This window comes from Vigna angularis, chromosome 11, assembly GCF_016808095.1.
Source record: "Vigna angularis cultivar LongXiaoDou No.4 chromosome 11, ASM1680809v1, whole genome shotgun sequence".
In the NCBI taxonomy this organism is placed as follows: Eukaryota; Viridiplantae; Streptophyta; class Magnoliopsida; order Fabales; family Fabaceae; genus Vigna; species Vigna angularis.
The window spans coordinates 1946614-1971013 of NC_068980.1; the positions used below are offsets into that span (position 1 = coordinate 1946614).

The window sequence follows — 24400 nt, forward strand, 5'->3', positions numbered from 1 at the left end:
TAATTTTTATTTTATTTTATTAATTATTATCTTAAGATATTTAGTTATAGTCGCTTGAATTACGATTTATTAGTTTATTTATGGATTATCATGTAATATATATTGATTATTGTTTTATTATGAGATAATCTTTATAGATTTATATAAACCACTTCTGATTTATTTAGCTTATACTCATAATTTGCTATTTTCTAGTTGGGTTTGTTAACAATGAAACATCTTAAACCAACCATGTCGTTATGTTTTGTTTTAATAAGAAATAGTCAAGATAAATCATAACCTTATCTATTACTGTATAATAAATTATTATAAATAGTAATTAAGAATGACTATAAAAAATCAGAAACGATTAGTGAGAAGCACAGCGTGTAATTAATTGTGAACATATGTATAGAAAGCAATAACTTTAATTCATCAAATTTCAACAGTTTGTTGTGCGTCCACAAGACATGGTCTTACGTTTCCACGAGTGAGACTACATGAAAGAAAAAACAGTTTAAATTATTTTTTTTTAACAGAAACATATAACCGAGAAGAAAAAAATCAAGATCAAGTAAATAAAATAATTTTAATTTTATATATATATATATATATATATATATATATATATGATGACATACCCCTTGCCATGACCTAACACATTCATGAAGAGTTAGAGACATATAAGGAAGATGGACCTAGACTCTTTCTCTTGGGCCATCTTAAGCCATAATGAAGATTTAGTAGAGTAAGAATAAGGGTATTGTTCCCTCCACCACCACCACTTCTCCCTCCACCTCCCCAACCTTTTGCAAAAAAAAATTAATTACAAAAATAACATTTTTTACTTTTAACCCTATTTATTTACTTTAAACTCAAACTCTATCTTTCTACATATTTTTACTTTTCACTCAGCCTCACCTCCCAACTCTCCTTTTTTCTCTTTTCAGATTCCCACCCCCCAAACACCACCACATCCGTTTGTTTTAATTACAAAAATATTAATATAATCAAATTATATTTCATATAATTAAACTAATAAATAATTTTTTATATAATTATAAAATTGTTAAAGAATACAAAAACCATATATAAAAAATATATATTATACAAAAACATTAAAACAAAAAACTAATTATATATAACTGCAAAATACAAAAAAAATATAAATATAAACTAATAACAATAAAGATCTTCAGCAATACATTATTAAAATACATCAAAAATATATTCAAAAATAATACATCAAAACATATAAATTACATTATTAAAATATCTCCAAAATTAATATAAAAAAATAAACTAATAAAAATAAACTGGAAAATAAACATGTAACTTTAAATGGATGTGAGCATCCGTCAACGGATGTTGAAATCATGCTCACATCCGTTTAAAGATTATACGTTTATTTTTTTAGGGTTTATTACGCACCTTCATGACGAATCCTTCAAGCACCACCACACCACCACCACACACCGATCTTGGCACAGCGGATCAATTGCTTCCACCACCACTTGCAATCTCTCACTAATCACACCAGCAAATGAAAGTCCACCACACTCTCAGACCACAATTCTATCACAATTAAAGAATGAAAGGAAGAAGTGGAACGTGAAAAAGAGGAAGAAGAGCACAATGAAACAATGAGGGAACAAACGATAAAGAGGAAGAAGAGTTATCGCTGCATACATGTAGAGGATTGGAGTGGGTAGAGGTTAAAAAATATTAATCCTAAAATTTTAATAAGGGTAAAATAGGAATGGGAGAGGGGTAAAACAGGAATGGGGTGGTGGTGGAGGGAGCAACACCCTAAGAATAATCTTGGACCTTGTATTTTGGGTCAAGTGGTCTATATTTTATTTGGGCTTTTTATTATGAGCCAAGTAGTCTAGATTTTATTTGGGTTTTGTATTATGGGCCTAGTAGTGTAGGATTTCAATTGGGCTAAGTAGAATAGGATTTTGACCAAACAAGTCAACAAAGGGCCAATGCCCAAAGTTGACTATGCTTGGATGTCCAAAATGGGTGTGTTGACCAAGGGGTCCACATTTTGGCTAAGTTTGGAGAAAGGGAGAAAAATTTCTTCCTAGACATGTGGAAGCTTCCCATTGGAGAGTTTTCCTCCTAATTAGTGGTCATGTGTCACTTTAGGAATGAAGAGTTTTTCCATAAGTAGTGCTCACTTGTCTCCTTCCTATTGGAGAAGATTTCTCCTTGCTCTCCAAGACAACCAAGGTGGCTCTTTTAAGTTAAAGTTTCAGCCCATTTTGAGATACTTTAACCTATAAATAGAGGTATTCTCCATCATGTAATCACCTTAGAAATTATAGTAAAGTTATGCTGCCATTTTGTGCACACAACCTCTTCTAAGGTCATCCTAGGCTAGAACAACCTAGTGGCCTTCTCTAGCCACCTTCCTCCAAGAGTTGATCCAACCTCTCTTAGAGAATCCTAGACACTTCATCCTTCACCATTCAACACACCAAAACCATGACATGACCCTTCTATCTTCATCCACCACCATTCCGTAAATCATCATCAAAACTGTGAGCATCTTAAGTACATGGCTTGGTTGCTTCTAGATTTGGCTTGTCCTAACTAGAGCATTGCCATCAATATAACACATGTATAAATTTATAATATAATTATGACAAAAAATATATTTTATATTCCCTCGCTTATACAATATTATACACTATGATAAAACATGTAAATCACGGATGTAAAGATGAAGTTTAAATATTAATTTAATTTTTATATTAGTTTGAATTATTTAATTAATTAAATTTTCATATTTGTAAAAATAATTCAACTAGATTATCTCATAGATTGGTGTTCACGTTATATTTATACATTCACATGTTTAATTTTAATTTTCTTTTATCTTTATTAACTTTTTCTGTTTTTTTATGTTCATTATCATGTCACTGATAACTTTAGAAGGGATAACAAAAGTGGGTTAACTCGATGTATTTAAGCTTGGTCCAACTTTGATTCGTAAAAAATAGGTTAGGTCTGACTAGTCGACCACTTTAAAACGGATCGACTTTTACAACCTTTTTCATATCGGACTAGAGGGTTGACTTGTTTATTTTTGAGTTTTTTTACATGAAAACAAGTGGATGACGGACTTCCAAATTGATTCCGAATTGAAAGGGTTAAATTGGACTGTCATTCGAGCTTTTTAGATCTTTGCCGAATTGTATTAAATTTTGACTGAGTTGTGTTAAACCTCTACAAAACTATATCAAATCCAAACTTGTTTGAAAATTGGGCGGATTTGTAAATGATAATATTTTATTTCATACACACAAAGAAAGGTTAAAGAATAATAAAATAATAAAATAATAAAATAATTTTAGTCTTATTGTACCGTGTCTTGTTCTTTTAACTGTTTGTCTTTTATTTTAATGTTGCAAAAAAATAAAATATAATTAAAGGTTAAAAGAGCTTAAATTAACAAAGAAAGCAACAAACAAAAGATAAAAAAAGGTAAGCAACCCAATATATCAACTATCAAATAATAAAATGTTAAACAACTAAAAAATCTACAAAAAAAAATTAAAATACATATTTTTGTCTTTAGAAAATCTATTATATGAAATTATATTATTTTAATCAACAGAGTTAATTATTCCAAATTTTAACATAATATAGTGAAATCGAAATCGTTAATTATATTAACGTTTTTAGGATACTGGTTAATATTCTCCTTGAAAAAGTAAAATAATTCGTAACTAAATTAGCTAAAGTTGTATTATAAAATACTATTCGTCAAGATTTATAAAAATAAAACCATGTTGATATTATGAATTCTGTAACTGGTATGACTTATTTGATTCATATAATTTGAAAAGAAAATTTAATTTAAAAAAACTAGTTGACAATTGAATCTGCCGTATCTGATGTGCGAGTTTCTACTGCGTTCTAGACATCTATCACTCTCTCCCGCGTTCTTGACCTTCTCCACCGCTGAAAAATCTTGGAAAAGTGTGAAAACAAATATGCTGTTGTTTCATTTTTCTTATTTTTTTCTCCATTCCAAACACATGCGAATCAGAATTTGAATCCCCACAGAGTCAATAGTCATTGTCGATTTCTTTTGTTTTTTTTTTCTGACCTCTGCTTCTTTGTAGGGGTTCAAATGGAGAGTTTGAACAGTGTAATATCGGGAAAAAAAGTTTACTATACACAATCCAGAAAGGAACATTGGTGGATTGAAAAGGAAGTTAATCTATGATAGCTATATATATATATATATATATATATATAAATTAGCCTGTGTAATCTAATTTTATTGTGAACTTTTTTTTTCTCTCTTACTCAAACATTGTGTTCTTAATTGTATCACATTTGTGGAGCATGCGTTTTTTCTACCAACTTTTATAAGGATTATTTGTAAGAAAAAAGAGTGAAATAATTTTTTGAAAATAACTAAAATCAGTTTATATTCAAATTAAAAAAATAATCGAGAAGTGATATAAATTTTTAACAAATTATAGTTTATGAATTAATAATTTTAATTTAAGAATAAAATAATTATACTTTATCCTTTACTATATTTATGAAAACTTTTGTATGGATGACTATTGACATTACTTGTAAAATGGGCATAACATTTTCCAAATGGTTCTGCCGCTGACCAGCACATAGCTGGATGGAATCACCGTGTTAAATGGTTTTCGTCTATTATAAGGTTAAGTTAAGCGGATCCTGACTGATAATATTTTTAAATTAAACTTAATTTGAATATTAATTTCAGATCAAGTTATTCAAATTTATTTACTTGTACATAAATAAATAAAAATATTACTTTTTTTAATCACTAAATAACACCAACATTTATTATTCTCTAAAGAAAAAAGGAGAGTTAAAAACTGTAGATTCGGCGAAAGAATTAGTAACGGATCCCAAACCATTTAAAATCTACGCCTGAATGCATGGTCCCATTAATTAACGTGAGTGGCGGAACCGAAGTTAACGTGCGGTCACAACATAGAATCATTAGCCATTGTCGTTTTGTGTTGTCTTTTGTTTTGACGCAATCAGAACGTTTCTGCCTTAGTCCGTCAATAATAGTCAACCTATGCTTCTCAGTAAGGGACAATCTGTTTCACTATATATTATGCTAATAGGTTTGATGGATTGTAAGGTGAATGTAGTAGTCTTGGAACACCAGAAATTCAGATCAGATCACATCACTGCACTGCATAGGTACCATATATTTGCTCTCTCTTTTTCCTTCTTCTTCATACATATGCAGTTTTCTTGTTGGCCAAATCTTCATCTCTACATTATGCCCTAGTCATAATCTCTCACTCTTTAACTGTAAAATAAAAACACACGTATATATATATATATATATATATATATATATATATATATATATATATATATATATATATATATATATATATATATATATATATATAAAGCTTTAATTATAACTTTTGTGCTAATATTAAGCCCTTTTATGCTGTTTTCTTTAAATAAAATACACTTTGTTCACAAAAATATATTTAATCTGTTTTATTTGAATTTATGTCAGACCCTGGAAAATAACGTGCGAGTACGCGTGGTAGCCAGAGAGCGAGACACCTCAGCAACGCACGTGGCGACCGCAGAGCGAGACACTTCACCAACGGACGCCAGGTGTCACGCTGCATGGAGTCTGGAGTGACAAGCGCAGTGCAGTCCGCGTGTCACTCGGAGAACGCGACATTTCATTAACGAACGCCAGGTGTCATGTCGGGGGAGTCAGGAACCGGTAGTGGAAAGCACGTGTCTGCCAGAGAGAGGACGTTCGTTCTCGACTGTGGAGAAAAACTTGGATTTTCAGAAAAACACTCCACTCTCCTCTGCATGCACTCTCTTTCCCAACTCTGACTTTCCATTTCCTCCTCCTTCTCTCTAGAAATTCCCCTTCTCTCTACTGTAGCTCACTCTTCTCTGCTCCGATCACTGTTCAGGCACCGTAGAAGGATTTCCGGCGTCGTGAGCTTCATTCTGGACCGAACAGTTCCAGATTCTGAAACTGGTAAGTTTCTCTTCTTCGTCGAGCGTTCATTTGAGCATGCAAAGCCAAGCTTTGGTTGCACGCGGTCACCTTATCTGAACCAATCTTGGTTTTCTGTAATTTGATTAGTTTAAAGAGTTTGGTTGAGCGTTGTGGGAAGAAGAAATATCATTTCTGCGAGCTGAGTTTTAGTCTGGAGTACGTCCGTTCACTTTAAGAGGTAAGGGAAGCTTATTCAATTTAATTCGTATTGTTTGTATTGTGCTGTATGAACGTTCTGTGAGTTGTATGAAACATGACTTTGTGATATTTGATTTTTGGTATATGATAATGATTATGAGTTGATGTATGAGAAATATGAAAATGTACTATGATATGAGTATATGAAAATATGAAACTATATGATGAGAAATGAGTTAAATGTAAATGAATTCTGAATATAAATCTCTCTATGATAATGTACGTTAACGGTCCTTGACCGTTCGGTGTTGATAGTAAACTTCTTTGCAATTGAATTCTTTCATTTGGGAAGAATTCTAGTTGAGGACGAACGCCCTATTGTAATAGTGCTACGTTTGAGCGTTCGGCCAAGCGTAGATGTCCTGAGTGTTATGTGAGGAATTGAGAATCTTGTAAGCATATACCTGAATACTTAGTCATCCCTATCCCCTATCTTCACCATCTCATAGTATATTTATTTCTATCACGAGTTTAAATCAGTGATGGGTCTCGACCCAAAGCGTTCGTGATGAGTGGCGCTCGGTCTTATACCGAACACTCGTACTCGTCTTTAATTATCTAACTTGTTGAATTAGCGTTCGTCATTGACTGGCATTCGGTTTCGATAATTGAATTATTCTAAGTATGGTTCTTTAATCGTTTTGAGGTGTCTATATCCATTAGATCCGGCCTAGAACCCCTGTACTTAAATTATTATTTGAGTATTGATCTAAACTCACGAGAGTCAGTTCATTCAACTGATTCAAGTGGTAAATGACGTTCCTCATATGTGGTGTGTCCTTGTAGTAGACTTTATTCTATTCTGAAACGGGAGATTTCTCGAACTCGTTCCTTACGTTCGTCCTTGTTATGAAGAGGGCTGAACGTTCGGTATTTTATGTCCTTGGAACTGAAGACGAAAATGATATTAAAGTGAAAGGTTATAAAGAATGAAATTTACAGCACCTCTCTCTTTCACTAAAAACTTCTAAAAAATTATGAGAATACAAGAAATGAGAAAACAAAGGAGAGAATGTGATGTTTAACAAAGGAGACAAGGAATTTCTTTTATAATCACCAAACCATACCCCTTTACAAGTTCCCACCAATGTGAGACTTCATTCCTCACACTTTGTATAAGGGACAAACTCTACTAGTATATTATCATGCTAAAATGCTAAATATATAGCTTTGATGGATTGTAAGGTGAATGTAGTATTCTTGGAACACCTGAAATTCAGATCAGATCACATCACATCACTGCACTGCATAGTACCATATATTTTGCTTTTTCTTTTTCCTTCTTCTTCATAGATATACATATGCAGCTTTCTTGTTGGCCAAATCTTCATTCTAATATTAAAAAGTGAACTTATGAGAACACTCATATAAAAAATTATACATGTTCCCCAAAGTGTTTGGGAACTTGATTATGTTGGTGCTGCAATTCTTGGTCTGCAATATCCATGCTTAATCATTTAAGTTTTTGTGTTAATATTCAGCCTTTATATGCTGTTTTCTTTAAATGAATTACACTTTGGTCACAAAATTATATTTAATCTGTTTTATTTCAATTTACCTTTGGTCATAAAATAATAAATTACACTAATATTATTTTATGACGGATATTGCAGATTTAAACACGGAAAGAGAAATCAAAGCTAAAAAGCTCTTGCAATTACTTTTGAGTAGTTGACTACGTTATCTAAGTCAACATATACAATGTGGATGACTTTCTACTTTGCTGTTTTAGCTGTTCTACTTATTCAAGCTCATGCTCAACCAGGTTCGTTCAAACATTTCTTTTGTCAAACAATTTCATTATATCTCTATTTATTTAAAAGTCTTATGCTGTGCTAAAATTATAGAAAATAAAGATATAAAAGAGAAAAAAGAATTGATACATCATAATCATATTGGAAGTCATGTTTTCTTTTCTCTCTTTCCTATCAATTGAATCAACCAAATTTTATTTTTCATCTTTTTTTTTCTTTCATCTCATGCTTTCTTTATGTTGAAACTAAAGTCTACAAAATTATTAAATGGAATAGCTAGATTTTAGAAAGATAAATGGGTGATTGATGTGAATAAATTAACTTAAGAATAAAACAAAAACATTAATTGATTGATCTTTTAATTGGTGAGAGGTTTCTAGTTTAATTCTTAAAAAACTGATTTAGTTTCTAAATATATAAAAAAAGATTACTGTACAAAACTATTTTATCATTGAAATATGATTTTAAAGACTAATTTAGTACTAATTCAAAAACCAATTTGTATTTTTTTGTCATAAGTTGTTTTAAAGATTAATTTTTTAATATCTCACATATTCTTGAACCAAAACTTCTCATTTACCAAAAGATTATAGATAAGGGTAGATAGAGTGTAGGCAGCAATATGTAAGAGAAACAGAGCACAGTTACATGGAATGCTAATGGTAGTAATTTGTTGAATATTCTATCTTTATTAATATTTAATTGTCTAGAAATTTGAAGCAACTTTAACAGTAATAAATGCAATTTCCGTTCGTATATAGAAAAATATCTTTTTTATTTATTGAAAATAACACTTTACATAAATATTGGGTACAAACACTCTTTATTCAATGTGACGGATAATTGGTATTCTCATATATTTATTATCCATATGTATTTTAATATTAATTTATAAATAAATTAATTGAGGATATTATACTATCCAATATGCGGTGTTATAAAATAAAATAAAAGAAATTAGTTTAATTTATATTTTATTTAATTAAATAATTTAAAATAAAATTAATTTATATTTTATTTAATATATATTAAATTATATATATATATATATTTTTTTTTTAATTTTATTTTAAAATATATTTTTTAATATTTGCAAATATCTTCATATTTGCAAATCTTTTTGAATTGGATATCCGGAATAAGCACTATTTATACCTGATCTTTTACCCGCTATATTCAACTTTACTCTACTTTACGGTGTTGTTCACTTCACTTTCACCTTCGTGGCTTTATAAGAAAACAACCGGTCATCACAATCACAACATCACTATCCGGACCACCATATTGCCAATTGATGTTTTTGGGAGAAGCTTGCGGTGACTGCAAACAAGGACTTTCTTCTTCTTTTGCAATTATTGAAACTGTATGAGATCCATTTAAAGTTTATTCCACAATTTCATGTTTTAGGATTCATCAGTATAGATTGCGGAGCTCAAGCAGGTGTGAACTATACACTAGACATAAATTACGTTTCGGACGCAGATTTCATAAAAACTGGTGTGAGTGGGACAATATCATCTGAAGATATCAAGAGACGAAGTAGTCAACGACAACTGTGGAGGCTGAGAAGCTTCCCGGAAGGAAAAAGGAACTGTTACAAAATAAGCGTCACAAGAGCCTCTAAGTATCTCATACGCACTACTTTTCTGCTTTTCTGTACGGAAACTATGATGGCCGAAATATGTTACCACAGTTTGATCTTCTTCTCGGACCTAACCACTGGGATACAGTCACTGTATTCAATGCATCCAATGACCAAGTCAATGAGATCATTCATGTACCTTCATTGGATTTCGTACAAATCTGTCTGGTTGACACAGGGAATGGCACACCATTTATAACGGCCATAGAATTGAGGACTTTGAAAAATGATACATACGTCACTCAATTCGGATCACTGCAACTCTACAATTACCTGCGTTGCGATTTGGGTTCAGACAGAGGCTACAGGTGAAATCATACTTACGGATTAAATCTTTTTCAGAATTAAAAGATTGATTGATTCTATTGTACTTTTCTGATTCTCTCACAGGTATGGGACTGATGTATATGATCGTTTCTGGTATGGTCATGAGCGGGACGCCTGTAACTTCGGCGAAAATTGGAAACCACTAAATGTCTCCATTTCCGATGATTCTTTAAATGAGAATGATTACAAGCCGGGAGCAACTATCATGAGCACCGCAGTTGAACCACAAAATGATAGTGCTCCTTTGGTAATAAGGTGGGAGCCACAACAAGAAACTGACGAATTCTATGTGTACATGCACTTCACGGAAATTCAAGTGTTAACAACGAATCAGACAAGACAATTCAACATCAAGATGAACGCTGATTCATGGTATCCAAATTGTTCTCCAATCTATCATGGAATCAATACTATATATTCGACGTTAGCCGTCAGAGGGAAAGAAATTAAATTTTCCCTGGAGAGGACTGAAAATTCAACCCTCCCTCCCATCATCAGTGCCATTGAAATTTACAGAGTAATAGACTTACAGAAACCAGAAACATTCCAAGGAGATGGTATTTTTCATTTTTTAAATCCATTTATTTGGTTTACACTATTCTACACGAACTTAACTACTTTCTACCCTTCTTTTCTGCACTGAAAAAAAGTTGATGCGCTTACAAGCATCAAGTCAGTTTATGGAGTGAAAAGGGATTGGGAAGGTGATCCATGCTCCCCTGCAGCCTACTTGTGGGATGGTCTCAACTGTACTTCTCTCGGCAATGAGTTTCCAAGAATCACAGCTTTGTAAGACATGCTTGCCAATTTATTATTATACCTTCATAAAACTAATTAAGATCAAATCGTAAGTAACTATTCATTGAGCAAAACAGGAATTTATCGTCAAGTGGATTGTCAGGAAATATTGACCCTTCCATCTCAAACCTCAGCATGTTGGAGAAGCTGTGAGTTTTCTTTTTCTTTTGTTTCTTTTATTTCACCCGGCAGAAAAATCTCTTGTTTCAAATCTTTTTACTGTTTCCGATATGTATTTATTATTTGTGGAGAATCGACATATATCTTTTCCTACTTGAGTCGTGATTTAAACATAATTAAAAAAGGTAAATTACTTGTTTTACAGGGATTTATCTAACAATAGCTTAAAGGGTGATGTTCCTGATTTTCTTTCTCAATTACAACACTTGAAGATCTTGTAAGTTACTTCATTTACTCAAACGCTATATACGTGATGTGATCCTTTCTATCAGATAATAGAAAACCATATTTTTTTTTAGAAACTTGGAGAAGAATGACCTCTCCGGTTCAATTCCCTCTGCACTTGTTTTAAAATCACGCAATGGTTCTCTCTCACTAAGGTAAATTCATAATATGGTTATTTATGCTGATGACTATTAATTACATATATTGAAGGCAGTGTTTAAGATTCATACATACATGACTCACCCAATTTCTAAGAGTTGAAACATAATTTTTTCTGTGATTTCCATGCTAGTGTGGGTCAAAATCCACTTCTATGTCAATCTGGTCAATGCAACGAGAAGGAAAAGAAAAACACCATCACACCTATAGTATCCTCAATATGTGGGGTTCTAATTCTTCTAATAGCTGTTGCTATCCTCTGGATTTTTAAAAGGAAAAAATCAAAAGGTAACGCTGAAATAATTACGAAAAGTTTGTATTATCTATTAACAATTTACCAAAAGATTACCTTTTTAAGCTATTATCTTTCAAAATGAAGTTGAGAAATTTACAGATTCGGTGGCAGTAAATCATCAGAGTGAGGTTTCACCGCAATCCACAGAAAAGGTTAATTCGTTCCAGCAACGCAAAAGTCAAATGTATTCATACTATGATGTCCTTCAAATCACTAACAATTACAGTAGAATTATTGGTAAAGGAGGATTTGGAACAGTTTACCTAGGCTCTATTGATGACACTCCAGTTGCAGTGAAAATGCTTTCCCCATCAGCAGTTCATGGTTATCAACAATTTCAAGCTGAGGTATATGTTATTAATCAATTTACTCTAAGTTTCTGACTTTGGTACCGAACCAATATGGTTTAACATGGTTGTGACTTTTATTTCTAGGTTAAACTTCTAATCAGAGTTCATCACAAAAATTTGACATCCCTTATTGGTTACTGTAACGAAGGAACCAACAAGGGACTTATATATGAATACATGGCTAAAGGGAACTTACGAGAACATCTCTCAGGTTGGTTTAAAATAAATAAAAAATTCTTCTTAAAAAGTTGTGAAATGAATTTCCTAGATTTGAATTTTGAAACTGTGGATATGAAATTTTTAATATTAGAGAACTGTATGAGTCGTATGAATACTTTCTACTGAACAAAAATAAACAGGTATAAGTTACATAACTTTCTCCTGTAGGTAAACACAACGAATCACCATTCTTGAGTTGGAAGGACAGACTTCGTGTAGCAGTGGATGCAGCCGTAGGTTAGAAAGTAAAATTCGAACTGTGAATTTATGTTAAATCCCTTTTTCCTTCTTAACACGTTTGCCGCAATTATAAATCTAATATCAGGATTGGAATATCTGCATAATGGTTGCAAGACTCCTATAATCCACAGAGATGTAAAATCTTCAAACATCTTGTTGAATGAACACTTCCAAGCAAAGTTATCTGATTTCGGTCTATCCAAAGTTGTCCCAGATGATGGAAGATCTCATGTGTCAACTGTTGTTGCTGGTACACTTGGTTATCTGGACCCTCAGTAAGTACTTTAGTTATTGTCCTTTCCATCATTTTCTTGGAGAATATAAGGAGATTTTCTACCTTAATATTTGAGTTATCATCACAAAATCCACAAAGAATAAATAATTTGGGTTTCATGACTTCTGTTGCAGCTACCACTCTTCCAATAGGTTAACACAGAAAAGTGATGTTTATAGCTTTGGAGTTGTTCTTTTGGAAATAATCACAAATCAAGCAGTAATGGCAGGGAATGAAGAAACGGGTCACATAAGTGAACGAGTTAACTTGATGATATCAAAAGGGGATATCAGGGCCATAGTTGACTCAAGCTTAGAAGGAAATTTTGACATAAACTCAGCATGGAAAGCCGTAGAAATAGCAATGGCTTGTGTTTCTCCAAATCCCAACGAAAGGCCAATGATGAGTGCGGTAGTGATTGAATTACAGGAGGCTTTAGCGACCGAATTAGCTAAAGGGTATTCAGTTGCACCTGTCAGCGAGAATGTAGACAGCGAATTCATGCTGTCAGCTAGGTAAACGCTTACTCAACATAAGAATCATGTAATAACGTTGTACGAAGGGAAATTGATGTTATACAACAAGTTGGTTATTAGGTGCTTTACTTTTATCACTTTTATCAATCTATTGTGTTGTTTGGGAGTGGTGATAGCGGTAATGTAGAATGCATATCAGTATTCAAATAAAAAATGAGAATTGAAAAACAGTGTTATTATCAATTTTTGTTGCATTAAATTTATTGAACAATCTATCTTTGTTTTGCCCTCTTATATGCAAAGTGAACCACTAGAACGAAGAAATGAACCCAAATGTAAATGAAGAAATGATCACAGAAATAAATTTGTCAGTTTCTCAGATTTTAAGGGAATTTTCTAAAATCATAAATTCTAACGTTTTTAATTAATTTTTTTTAAAGTCTTCTTAACTAATAAGTTTGATTCATGTTTCAAAAATAGTTTACGACTTCGAAAGCTTAATCCTTGTAACGCATTTAGAAATTTTGTAATTATTTTTATATCCGTGTATGTCAACAAGTAATTAAGTTGATGATTTATATATTATTTCAGATTAAAAAAAGAAAAATTATTTTGTAGGCTTTGAATAAATAAAAGTTAAAAATACTATTATGAATTTGTAAACTAAAGTTTCGTAAAAAATAATCACTAGCCATTATTATTATTTTATTGCTTCGATAACTAACAATTAGTTTTTGTTGAAATTCAAGAGAAGTAATGAGAAAATATCAAGACATAATGGATCTTTATGGCTTTTGATATACGAGGAAATATGGGGAATTAACAAATTTCTGTGATGTTTTTTCGAAACAAATAACATAGTTATAGTTAATTTTACTCAAATTTTAATTGATTCTTTTTATTTTCTTAAAATTGAAGTTGGTCATATTGAATATATAAAAATTAACTAAATTTAAAATATATTAAAGTAATTTTAAATATCAAAGACAAATACATCTAACTGACTAAAACAAAAACATTTTAAAGATATTTATATAAAATATTTGATATTTTGAAGCACATGAAAACAAATACAGTAGCTATATATTATAGTAAGAAAATCCCAATAATCATAAAAAAGAACTAAAATAATAAATTAAGAGGAAACCAACAATTTAAATTTAAAAAGTGTTCTCCAATAAAGTTCAATGGTAGTTTAAATGGTAAACTGTAAAATTGGAAATTAAAAGGTGAATGATAAATAAGAAGGTTAATTCATAAAATATTAAAGAAATTGAGAATGATGCAATATGCAAGTACGAAACTAAATCATCACAAGAAAGGTAAATTATCTAAGATAGGAAAAGAACTTGTAGAAAAAGATGAAAAAAAGAGGAAGGTCCTATAATACATTTGTTACACATCTCCTTTGTTTAGTCAATATTTGAAGAGGGGTTATTTCCCGGCGGTTTTGAAATCCTAAATAATTCCGGCGGTTTATAAGCAAAACTGTCGCTAAACATTTATTTATTTTTTTAAAATAATTTTTCTGACTAATTTTTGTAAATCCCAGTTCCTTTTCATTGTCCTTCTTTTAGTTTGAAACTCTATTTTTCCTTTTTATCTTCTCCCAAACCCTCCTAATCTTGTAAACCCCTTTTCAGTTCCAAAGTCCTCCTTCACTCTCGGCAAAACCCTAGATTCCACCGATCCCAACTTCCCAGGCTCTGCAACGCATTCGCGCCTGACCCGTGGGTCCAGATCCTTCTCATCCTCGTCCACGCGACTGACGCGGTCCATCAGCACCGCTCGAGCCTTCAGCGAAACGACGCACCGCTCGTCGTCACCGTAGAAGCGCAAGCGCAGCACAGCACGGCGCTTAGAGAGCTCGGACACAGCGCCGTCGAAGAAGAGGTTTTTTTCGGTGGGTGACGACGTGGAAGGGGGAGAGCAAGCTGGTGACACGGCGGTGGGCGTTAGCGTCTGTGAGGCGCAGCTTCACTTTGACCTCCATTGGGGAAGAAAGGTGGGAGACTGAGGCTAGGGTTTTACGATAAATTTTACAGTTATCTGTGATCACTATCACTCCCCAAATGTTGTTTTGTAGGTTTTGAAGCATTATACTTGTGTTAGTGATAATATTTTTGTTGTAAATTGGTGTGACATTATTTGTAGGGGATCTTGGTCAGAGTTTTGATTCAAATGTGACTCTTTCTCACTATGAATTGAGTCCAAGAAAAGGAGAAACTGTACTGTTTGTTGGCGACCTCTCTTATGCTGATAACTACCCGAATCATGATAACGTGAGGTGGGATACTTGGGGAAGGTTTACAGAAAGAAGTGTTGCATATCAACCATGGATTTGGACTGCAGGGAACCATGAAATTGATTTTGCTCCAGAAATTGTAAGTTTCTCAAACCAATTCACTTTATTTGGTTTCAACTATCTGAAAAATTTCTTTCTGTTTTTCTCAACGAAAAATTTTAAATTTGGTGTAATGCATTTACCCAGTCCAAATGTTGGTAAGAATAGAGTTTTTAACATAGATGAACACTTTGTTGCAGGGTGAAACCATACCTTTTCAAATGGTGTCAAATAGCATTTTGCATTTGGCATTTGCACTCCTATAAAAGATCAATCAGCCCCCCTGTTTATATCACCATTGGTGATGGAGGAAACCTTGAAGGCTTAGCAACCAAGTAAGCTCAACGAACGTAACATGATGATTCTTGTCACATTTCTCCTTACTTTTATATCATTAAGCTTGAACAAATATTTACTTTGAAAAAAGGCATGTGTTTTCGTTATGCTAAATTTTTATTTATTGGATGCAACTACTTGTTGCAGAATTGCGGACTGCTATATTTTCTAAGGATGCACTGCAAACAATTAGTTAGTATCAAGGAAGGTATGCATGCTTCTTCTTGGTTTCAATACATCAAATAAGGATATAAGTATTTTTAGTATATCTATTTTTATTTATTTAGGATTTGGTTTTTCTAAAATGATTAAGCGAGATTCTTAAAAAGTTAACACTGTAATTGCAAGGGCATTGCGCAATCTCTCCTCTTGCCTTATTTTTTATAAATATTACTCTTGGATCTGGATCTCACATGAAGATCTCACTGATGAATTATTTTTGAAGATATTAAAACGTAATAGGTGTATTAAATTATAGGGCTCCAGAATCCTAACACACTTTATAGTCTTTCTCCTCCCCTAAATATGACTACTATTGCAGGAAAGAAGAACTGTGGCCAGCATTGGACCAACTGCTTAGAGATGAGGATGACACAACTGTCTCTACGCCTTATATTGCTACAAACAGTCAGGTACATTAAGATAGTTATTCAGTTACAAACAAGTTAGGCCTTATAATCTAACTGACATAATTCATATGCGTGTGCAGGGCAAATGTGAATAAGAACTCAGCATGGTTAGTACTTATTTTTAACAACAATAAATTTATATAAGAAAAACTCAGCATGATTAGTTACTCTTATTTTTAACAACAATAAAATTATATAAAATTTATATAAGAAAAATTTAATACCTTAAATTATATTATTTATATAGCCAAAACCAGAAGTGTTTAATTCTTAAATGTTATGAAACTAATATTGTGTTTCCATACATAAAAGAAGCTCTTACCAAGTAAATAGTATTTCCGCCTTCTGGATGTCGTAGTGTGTAACAGTTTCTTTTATCCTCAGGGAAGATTCTCACAGTAGTGAAAACTCCTTGGGGTATTTCAGAAGTGAGCTTGAGGGATATATTTTTTCTTGTTCCAGTGCCAATAAACTGTGCATCTGAAGTGTAATGAATCTGAGTTTTCTCATCAGTGTAGGCCACTTCTTCTGCTATCCCACAGTCAATGGAAATAGAACCTACAATCAACACAAACTGACATCAGAAGAATATATGGATATAATAATAAAAAATTCAGTACTTTTCTTTAACCCTTTCTTTTAGATTAAGCATTTAATAAGTACGTATAATTTTTCGGACAATTTTGTACAAGCTCAGAGCAGTAGCAGAAAATCCTCACCACTGACATCATCCAGTTTCCTTCTTCCTTGTTTGTGATGCATAGAGTTGTTCTCTGTGGCCAGAATGGACTTTCTTGAAAATTGTGAAATGGTATATGCAAGGACACACCATAAGGTGAAGATCCAAGACCAATGGCATCTCCATTTTCCATCCATGAAATTTCATAAAGAGATCACATTTGCTATTTGGTATAAGCAGATATTATCAAACAGTTGATATTTTTTGTGATTAGAAGAAAATGATAAGGCATTTACTCCATAAACTCCTATGGGGTGGTTGGGAAATTTATTTAGGAAGATATTTATGATACCTCGCATATTGATGTTTAAACTTTGAAGTGCATTAATTTCGTGGACCCGAAACAATTCAGGATCAATGAGTAGAAGTTACCAGTTTCAGTGAAATTGTGTGCAGTCACCAAAATTAAGATTCAAGAGATGCCTTGTGCAATGGTGACTGAGATGATGACATACTAGATAACAGTCAATAAAGGGTGATTAGATACTTCATTAATACTCAATTAAGGATATTAGAACAATGTGTTATACATGACATCATTTTAATACTCAACTAAATATCGATCTCTTAAAAGTGAGATGTTATATTCAAGTTTCATGTATGAAAAAATTATAGTTGAATCTGACCAAGTTTTCACCCATATAGAGCAGAAAAATTTGGAAGGTTAATCAAATTTTTATCCTTGGAAATTAAAATTTCGTAATGGATATTTTAGGATTACAATTAAAATATTTTAAATTCTTTTTCTTCTTCTATCCAAAAATATTTTGGACTTCAAATGTACTTTAGAATCCTATGTGGGTATATTTTTTTTATGATTAACTTTTATTTGTTAATGAGGATTTTCTCCATGATTATATTTTATTACATTGAATAAAAATAAAAAAAATAAAATATTATATAAAGAAAAATACCCATCAATATATTGTCTTAAAGTTTTAAATTAAAAGTGTTTGAGACCCAAGTCTCATTTGTGTTATCTTTTTATGGTAAACATCTTTCTCCACTCAACATGAACATCTTTCGCTCAACAACCACTAAACAGAGAGCACAACGCTAGGTGGCGTAGAGTATCTCCGCAGCACCCAAAACACAAAGATCTTATTGTCTTCATAGCTCTCAGTGCCCAAACTGGCTGCTTAATGCCCAGAGGCTAGTGGCTTTATGTCTTTGTGACACTTAGTGTCACAAAGAAAAAAAATTAAAAATATTATAAATTGTCACTTAACATGTATGGATCTGACATTAAAATTAATCTCACATGAAAAAGCTTAATTGGATTTTTTTTACAAATGCGTTAACTTTACCAAATAAAAATTATAAACCTAATTAAATAATTCAAACGAATATAAAGACTAGGTTAATAATTAAGTCTAAAAATAATAAATAATGTTGTCTTAATAAAATTAAAACTATCTATTTATATTTTCTTTATTATTATTAATTTTTTCATATTAAATAATCTTTCTTATAAGAATATTAAACTACTCTCTCAATTCATCCACCGAAAACACATACCTCATAGTAGTATCATAGTAACAATAACACATTTATCACCTAAGCTCGACTTATCCAATCATAACAACTTTGAGTGACATGGAACAAAAAGTTACATGTTAGGAATAAGATTCACTAATCTAGTTCATGGATACAACCAATCAATAATTTAATTTTATCGATAAATTATTGATGATTAAAAATTCATTGATGAAGTGATAGTCGATAAATTTTACTAATAAATTTCATTATCCGTCGATAGTTACAAACTATCACAAATATATAAATGAATATTTGTTGATAAATTTATCAGTAATTATTATAGAATTTGGATAGTTGGTAAAATTCATTGATAAAAAGTACAATTTGGTCTTCATCTTATATTCCTCTTTCTTTTTTTTATCTTTTTCTTCTTTTTTTTGTTGTCGTACCTCCACAACTATTGTTGCCACCTTTGGCCATTGTCACTTCTAACTTATATTTTCTCTTCTCTTTTTTCATCTCCTCCAACTCTAAAGTCATAGTAATCACATCTTTGCATCATTGTTTGCTTTCACATTGTCACCAAGCCATCGTGGTTGTCAATGCACCTCCACTATTAGAATCGATTAATAGATTCTATCATCCTTCTCCTTCTTTTCTTCTTTCGATTCATCTTTCTTTAATATATAAAAAAATTCATCATATTAAAAAAAATTATAAAAAAAATTATAAAAAAAATTATGAAAATATTTATTCATATTATCATTTACAATATTTATGGAAATAATTTGTATAAACTAATAACATTTTTCACATGGACATGATAAGATGTACAATAACCAACATTACTCATAAAAATTGATATAACATTTTTCACATAATTAGTTTGTTTTTACAAGTCGTGTTAAGATATTTCTTGCACCCCAATTTCTTCTTTATGTACTTCAAAACATATATTTTCAAATCTAGAAATATTTTCTAAGATATTTAATTTAGAAAGTATCAATAAAGACATCTTGAAATAAATATTTAGAAAAATATTTTTATATCTAAAATATTTCTTTATAAACACCTAATCCAAAATATAAAATAAAAATATTAAATTAAATATTCCAAAAAAATTTCTAAACTTAAAAATATCTTCCTATACGCTAATTTCCAAATATTTTGTCTGGATTTTCCCAATTGAATATTTCAGAACACCCAATCACAATCAGGAAGGTCATCTCACTCGCGATGGATCGCCAGATTCCCCTATTCCGATGTCGATAACATGCTCATCGACGACTTTTCCCAACCAGCTTGCACCGCAAAAACACTGCCATGGCTATTGATACCATCTCTCGAAAAAACACTGCATCAAACAACTGGATGATAGAAAAATGATTTCCCAGACCACGCCCACCATCCTCCTCACGCAAACCACCGCATCAAACCAGAAGCACCGCCTTCCCCACCTCCATATAAAATGAATAGGTCCAAATCTTGTTTAAATGAGGGAGATGCAGGGTTCTCCATGTGCAAAACGCAATGCCTATTTGGTGAAGGAAGAACCAAGAGAGGGAAATGCATAAGATTCAGCGGCCCAAGAAGAAAAAGGAATGAGAAATTAGGGGTTTTAATAAAATATCTGTAAAGGGTAAAATGAGGAGATAAAAAATGATGGGGTGCAGAAAGTAAAAAGGTGAAGCAGGAAGAAACAGCCCTGTGTTAATAGGTCATCGTGCTTTACAAGATTAAATTAATAATAAATCTTAACTAATATCGTGCTTTACACATAAAGAAAGGATAAGTATATGATAGTCCCATTAATTGACATGAGTGGTGGAACTGAAGCTAATTGACGGAGGCAACAACATCTGATTGTGTGTTTATGTTGTTTTTAGTTTGTTCCTGCCCAATGAGAATCTTTCTGACCTAGTCATTGATTAACAACATTATAACAAAATCCTTACATTTTTTTCCAATAATAATTACAAGTTATAAGATGAGGTTTAGATTGCCGAGGTTGAAAGGAAAAAGGAAAGGTTAGTTTAGTCAAGTCATCATCTGTAGTGCATCATATCTTCTACTATAAAGGACAAAGTGTTGTCATGTTAAATATTATTCATCATAAGCATATTAAACCACTCTCCATCATTTATCCACGCAAAAACATGTACCTATTTTAATTTATATAATATATTTTAAAAAATATTCTAAATTTTATATTTTAAAAGTATATAATTATAAAATAATAAAATTATGAATTATAATTTTATAATTCATAACTTTTTAATTTTAAATTTAAATAAACAAGTAGACAATTGAATCTGCCGTATCTAATACGTCAGTTCTATTCCTTCCTTCTGTCGTATTTTCTCTATTCCAAACACACGCTAAGAATAATATATAAGAACCAGAATTTGAATTCAAACAATGAAAAATGACACAGTGGTTTAGTGCATCAGGTTAGGTTTTTATGTCAGTCGTGGAACTAAAGCAAACGAGCAACCGTAACCACAGAGTCAACCGTCATTGTCGTTTTTTTGTTTGTTTTTGTTTTCTGACCTAGTCACTCCATAATAGTCAACCTGAGCTTCTTTGTATAAGGAACAAACTCTTATAGTATATTATCATGCTAAATATATAGGTTTGATGGATGGTAAGGTGAGCGTAGTAGTCTTGGAAAACCAGAAATTCAGATCAGATCACAGCGCTGCACTGCATAGGTACCATATATCTGCTCTTTCTTTTTCCTTCTTCTTCAAACATATGCAGCTTTCTTGTTGGCCAAATCTTCATTTCTAATATATATATATATATACAAAGCTTTAATTATAGTTCTAGACTTTCCACACTCATTTTTTCCAACACTTTCTTCCTGGTGATTTACTATTTAAGATAATTCATATGAGATTGTTTATTAGGAATATTATGCATATTTGATTTAGATGATATGAGATTATTTGTGATGAAAGTTGAAAATTGAGTGGGAAGAGCCTAAAGGGTTATTAAGAATATGGTCAGTTACATATCCACTCTCATTAATACATAATAAAAATAAGATTTTAAAAATAAATCAAATAACAAAAAAAAAAAGTGGTATTTCTTTAATAACTATGAACTGGTGTATAATTTCAACTGTCATTAAAATTATATATATATATATATATATATATATATATATATATATATATATATATATATATATTTTGTTATAACTTATGTAACCTTTTAAAATATAATTAATTTTAGTTAAAAAAAATTTCTATTCATAAAATTGACATATTTTAAACATAGTATTTTAATATTTTTATTTTTTAATTTAAAATAAAAAAAATTAAAAATTATTCAAATATCTTTAATCTTAAAAATTTAAAATTCAAGAAAATATTTTTGTCAACTAAAATAAATCCACACACATATATATATATATATATATATATATATATATATATATATATATTTATATATATTTATATATATATATATATATATATATACATATATATATATATATATAAAATATGATTTTGAAAACATTAAAACATAATAAAATTTAAGGATAAAAGTTTATTTTTAGTTTTTTTTTTGTTATTTTCTTTTAATATATAAAAACTGAATTAACCAAAAGAAAAAAGAGAATAATAAATTATTAACATTTAATGTAAGTGATTTGACTCAAATGTGCTAAAAAAATGACTTATGAAAAATGTGTTTCTAAATATTAATTATGATAACATTAAATTTTAGGTGTTTATTTAAATAATAATAAAACAACAAAATTTAAAGCTATGTTAAGATTAGTTAAGTACTATGGCATTAAGTACTATGGCATCTTAATTAAACTCAAATATATAATTCATCACCATAAAAAAATATTATTGAGAAAGAAAAACTTAATAAAAATATGAAAGATCAAATCAAACGCTTACACATAAAAATACACAGTGCATACTTTCTTAATTCTATCTATTATGAAGAAAAATAAATAATTTTAAATTATATAATATATTTATAAATTTTATTTTCTAATATAAAAAATTGAACTTATGACATCACTTATGTTTCGGTCGGTTCGGGTCTGATCCTGTTAAAACACACAAGTTTGTCAAAGATCGGGCGGACGATCACGAACGGTAAAGGCTGGCGGACGAACAGTGAAGCTGCTATGGACCGGGCGGATGCTTTCTCACCAGCTGAAGCAGATCGAGCGGCTCTGGCGCTTGGGCACTAGAAGCTGACGAAAACTGGACGGTCGTTGTTGAATCCCACGAACTGAAGAAGGCCGGGCCAAGACCGGGCGGACGGTACAGTGACGGACTGACGCTACTCCACGCTCTAGGTTGGAGACCTGGCAGGTTTCTCCCTATGCACTCCAGGTGGTCGTCCTCCTACTCCAAGTCGGGCGGTCGGGTACCTGTCAAAGGCACTCCGACGCTCAAGTCAGTAATATGACAGAGCGGTCTGTGATGCATGTATATATTGCATCGTAAGGAAAATTGGTCCAGAAATCATACCTGGGACCTTTATTTATACTGATTGTAATGGGCTTTTACCTTTCGTGGGCCTGAAAACGGCCCAATCATACCTTAATCTTCATTAAGAGCTTTAATGAGTCATTAGTATTTAACCGTGACCTAAGTGAGGGTCGGCCGGGACGGCCGGTCAGAAGGGTGGTCGGCCAGGACGTCAACCTGGGTGGGCGGCCACCCGGTTCTGCTGACCGGTCACACTGGCCGCTCGGTCTGGATGACCGACCTGGGTAGACGTTTGGTCCGGATGGTCGACCTGGGTGGACGTTCGGTCCATGTGTGGTCGGACAATGTCAGCTTTGGACACTCGGTCTGGATGGCCGACCTGGGTGGACGTTTGGTCCATGTGTGGTCGGACAACGTCAGCTTTGGACGCTCGGTCTTGATGGCCGACCTGGGGGGACGTTCGGTTCATGAAAGCTCGGACGACGTTAGTTTGGATGCTCGGTCTTGATTGTGACCTAGGTGAGCGGCATTGGGTTAACCGCTCACTCGGTCTATGTGTCGGGAGGACCAGACGGTACATAAGCCCCCTAAGCCCGAGCATAATTTTATTATGCGAAGGGGTTTTATCTGTGGCCTTCCGGGAAAGACGGGTTCTCTGACCGGACACTGCTTCTAAGTCGCCTCTGTAGGTCTGGAATGGCTGACCGTTCGAGGCTGGGCGACCGGATTAGTGACGCCAAATTTGGCTAAGTTTCAATGAGGCCAAGGACGACCTGAAGACGAGGCTCATGGTAAGGCCGGACGAGTGAGGTCATGGACGACCTTGAAACCGAGGCCTAAGGTAAGGCCGGAAGCCCGAAAATTTGGAGGCGGGACGGGTGAGGCCTTTTAGAGGCCGAGGTGGAGGCCCTGGGAGGCCGACATGTCGAGGCCTTTGGAGGACATGCTGAGACTGAACGGTTAAGGCCGCACAGTTGAGGCCTCTTGAGGCCGAACGATTCGATGAATTGGAGGCCACGCTAAGGCCGCGGAGGCCGAGCGGTTTGAGACCATGAGAGGCCGAGAGGTTTAGGCCATTGAAGGGCACGGTGAGGCTGTCTGGCGTCGGGCAGGCGTGGCTTACTAAAGAACTTGCCGTTCACTACTCGGCCAAGCTGACAGGAGTGAAACTCCGTTCATCCACTTGGGCTTCGTCTGGAGTCGGGCAGCAGTGGTTCAGTAAAGAACTCGCCGTTC

General features: G+C 32.6%; 1 protein-coding gene and 2 pseudogenes across 1 annotated transcript; 1 reads left to right on the forward strand and 2 right to left on the reverse strand.

The window, feature by feature from the left end:
• The first annotated feature begins 7936 nt into the window (after window positions 1-7936).
• LOC108333106 (LRR receptor-like serine/threonine-protein kinase IOS1) lies at window positions 7937-13382 on the forward strand (annotated as a pseudogene).
• A 1376-nt stretch (window positions 13383-14758) lies between these two features.
• LOC108332964 (triphosphate tunnel metalloenzyme 3-like) lies at window positions 14759-15173 on the reverse strand (annotated as a pseudogene).
• A 1587-nt stretch (window positions 15174-16760) lies between these two features.
• Window positions 16761-17397, reverse strand: LOC108332963 (putative leucine-rich repeat receptor-like serine/threonine-protein kinase At2g19230). Its single transcript, XM_017568263.2, has 2 exons — window positions 17203-17397; window positions 16761-17041 (listed from the first exon to the last, which is right to left on the reverse strand). Exons 1-2 carry the CDS (start codon window positions 17357-17359, stop codon window positions 16761-16763), a joined length of 438 nt encoding a protein of 145 aa, XP_017423752.2. The 5' UTR covers window positions 17360-17397.
• Window positions 17398-24400: the final 7003 nt, after the last annotated feature.

Bases quoted from the DNA above. Each gene is read 5' to 3' on its own strand.
- LOC108332963 (XM_017568263.2), bottom strand. From the start codon at position 17,359: ATGGATGGAAAATGGAGATGCCATTGGTCTTGGATCTTCACCTTATGG. The intron at 17,042-17,202 runs GTGAGGATTTTC...TGTTGATTGTAG, and splicing joins GAAACTGGATGATGTCAGTG to GTTCTATTTCCATTGACTGT.